This window comes from Cariama cristata, unplaced genomic scaffold (assembly GCF_000690535.1).
Source record: "Cariama cristata isolate BGI_N322 unplaced genomic scaffold, ASM69053v1 scaffold17979, whole genome shotgun sequence".
Lineage (NCBI taxonomy): Eukaryota > Metazoa > Chordata > Aves > Cariamiformes > Cariamidae > Cariama > Cariama cristata.
The window spans coordinates 7,894-11,253 of record NW_009637657.1 but is presented as its reverse complement, the minus strand read 5'-3'; the positions used below and the strand labels follow the sequence as shown (position 1 = coordinate 11,253).

Here is a 3,360-nt window from a genome sequence, read left to right as displayed (position 1 = left end):
TGAGGTTCACATGGGCCCACCTCTCAAGCGGTTCCAGGCCACTCTGGTTGGCATCCCTTTCCTTCCAGCTTGTTGACCGCACCACACAGCTTGCTGTTGTCGGCAAACTTGCTGAGTGTGCGCACAATCCCACTGTCCATATTGCCAACAAAGATGTTAAACAGTGCTGGTCCCAATACCAACCCCTGAGGAACACCACTCATCACCAGCCTCCACTTGGACATGGAGTCGCTGACCACAACTCTTCTGAGTGCGACCATCCAGTCAGTTCCTTATCCACTGAGTGGTCCATCTGCCAAATCCATGTCTCTCCAATTTGGAGACAAGGATGTCGTGTGGGACAGCGTCAAATGCTTTGCACAAGTCCAGGTAGATGACGTCAGTTGCTCTTCCCTTATCCACCAATGCTGTAACCCCACCATAGAAGGCCACCAAATTTGTCAGGTACAATTTGCCCTTAGTGAAGCCACGTTGGCTGTCACCAATTACCTCCTTATTTTCCATGCACCTTAGCATGGTTCCCAGGAGGATCTGCTCCATGATCTTGCTGGGCACAGAGATGAGGCTGACTGGCCTGTAGTTCCTCGGTCTTCCTTTCTTCCCTTTTCAAAAATGGGGATTATGTTTCCCCTTTTCCAGTTATCAGGAACTTCACCAGACTGCCATGACTTCTCAAATATGATGGATAGAGGTGTAGCCACTTCATCTGCTAGTTCCCTCAGGACCTGTAGATGCACCTCATCAGGACCCATGGACTTCTGCACCTTCAGGTTCCTTAGATGGTCTTGAACCTGATCTTCTCCTACAGCGGCCAGTTCTTCATTCTCCCAGTCCCTGCCTTTGCCTTCTGCGACTTGGGCAGTGTGGCTGGAGCACTAGCCGGTGAAGACAGAGGCAAAAAAGTCATTGAGTACCTCAGTCTTCTCCATATCCTGGGTAACCAGGTCTCCCGTTTCTTTCTGGAGAGGGCTCACATTTTCCCTAGTCTTCCTTTTATCACCAACATACCTATAAAAGCTCTTGTTGTTGCCCTTCACATCCCTGGCGTGATTTCAATTCATTTTAATTCTATCAGGGCTTTAGCTTTTCCTAACCTGATCCCTGGCTGCTGAGACAATTTCTCTATATTCCTCAAAGGCCACCTGTCCTTGCTTCCACCCTCAGTAGGCTTCCTTTTTGTGACTGAGTTTGTCCAGGAGCTCCTTGTTCATCCATGCAGGCCTCCTGACGTTTTTGCCTGACTTCCTCTTGGTCTCTAATGGTCAGATCAACCGAAGGTTCAAATTCCTGATTTGGAGGAGATTATGTAGCATGTTTGTTTATGGGTTTTGGGATGAGATAAAAAGAAGACTGGTGTATTTCCCCACAAGGGACCACATGCCGAGGTCTGTGTGATGTTTAAACAGAAAAAAGAGAGGTCACCACCTGTGTGTCACCTACCTGCTTGTCAGCCAATGCCCCATTGTCACATTTGCTCATTGAGAAAATCGATTTCTCTTTACCACCAAAGCCATTTCACCCTTTATCTATGCTCTTGTCCATTTTGTTGTGTGCTCTCCCCAAATCTAGATTTCCCTGCATTTTCTATTTCCCTGCAACTTTACCCAACTTTTCCTCCTAGAACTATTAGCAAGTAAATAGTTAATGTTGATTACTGAGATGATTTACCTTCCAAATTAACTGGTTTCTGTAGGATCTCATGTCAGGCTGAAACTCAAATAGTTACTAGGACTGTTCTCTTCTGGAAGATGCCTTCAGCAGCCACAATAGCAGAAGCTCTAAGAAGGCTCCAAGAACAGTATCTGGTAGGCTAATTCACAGTGGAACACGGGATCCCCTGTATCCTGCTTTCAGGACTTACTTCTGAGCTTTCAGCTAACTGTTTTTAAATTCAGAAGACAAATCATTTCACCCCTCATGGCTGAGCCAGAAAAATGAGTGAGATTCTCTGACAGCAAGAACATCAAGCTACAGAGAGCACAAAAATCAGTGTTAGTGCATGATTCTTCTATGTACACAGTGGATGACAACTAGAAGAAAATACAAAGCCATAGTGGTGCTATTTACCTGATATTTGTAGATTCTGTCTGTATCCACTTAAATTTAATTGGGTTACTTTTGAATTAACATGATTGACTGCTGCTTTGACATGGGTGGCTGTGAAGTCACACCAGGACAAGTTCAGCTCCTCCAACCTACACACAAATGAACAAAGAGTTGTTTGGAAGAATGACTGAAGCACAGTTTGAGTTCCAATATTATCTATTACAGCAGACACTTTTAAGACAAAAAGTTGTAACACACCTACTACCAACTTCCTGTATTCGTGACTACAGTTTTCACTATGACAATAATTAAGCAGCAGAGCAGGTTGCCCAGCAAGGCTGTGGAATCTGTCCTTGGAGGTTTTCAAGACCCAACCAGAGAAAGCCCTCATCAACCTGGCCAGTGCTGAATTTAGGCCCTGCTCTGGGCAAGGGCTTAAAGTGACTTTCCAAGGCCACTTCCAACTGGAATGATTCAATAATATCTTAGCAAGTGAAATGGTTCTCTCCAGGGATAGAACAAGGAGACACTGTCTTTTCACCTTGCTTCTGCGTTTGTGACCTGAATCTGTTACTACTGAACAGATGTTCACGCTGAGAGGAAAAAAGGCTAGCCATTATTAGCATTGGTCAGATGACCAACCAATCCTAATTAGCATAAACACACTTCATAGTTTTATACAACCATTGGCCACACTGTGACCTTAACTCTCTTTACATGCTTGATTAACCTATAGCCTATCACCATTGGAGGCTGGGACAAAATACTTGTTTTGTGTGCAGGTGTTGTAGATGTAACCAGAGGACAAAGACACAGTGAACACTGGAGCATTTAGCTGGCAATCTCTATGTAAATGAAAAAAACAGTTCCTGGGATCAGGTTTGCCATCCATCTGCTATTGACTAAAACTGCCATTCTCTAAAGAGCTCATGATCCAAGTAATCAGACCAAGCAATAGAAAGCATTATCTGCCCATGAGAGGCAGAGAAAGATTAAGGCTTTGTCTGTCCACTAACTTGCAGTTTGATTAAAAACATGCTTTTGCCAAAGATTAAGTAGATTGTCCAGCATCTCACAGGAAGTCAGCAGAAAGATCAGGATATAAATCCCAGCATGACTGGGGCTCAGTTCAGTGACTTCCTACCAGCAGACAGCTTAATCACTGGAGCTGTCAATCTGAACGCAGTCCTTCATAAAGTAGAAGGTTACTGAAGGATTATTCTATCATGGATGGAAAGGCACAATGTTTTCTGCCATTCATGCTGTACTCTGATTGCAAAGGGAGCTCTGGGTCTTCACTTTTCAGTCTCAGAC

At 44.4% G+C, this 3,360-nt stretch overlaps 1 protein-coding gene across 1 annotated transcript in view; it reads right to left on the bottom strand.

Annotated features, from left to right (window-relative positions):
* Positions 1-2,067: 2,067 nt before the first annotated feature.
* Positions 2,068-3,360, bottom strand: part of LOC104167997 (S-phase kinase-associated protein 2-like) — a gene marked incomplete at both ends in the record, with an annotated part of 8,901 nt that continues 7,608 nt past the window's right edge. Inside the window, one exon of the mRNA XM_009708427.1 lies at positions 2,068-2,195. Within this exon, the coding sequence (XP_009706729.1) occupies positions 2,068-2,195 (128 nt within the window). The remainder of the gene's footprint in view (positions 2,196-3,360) is intronic.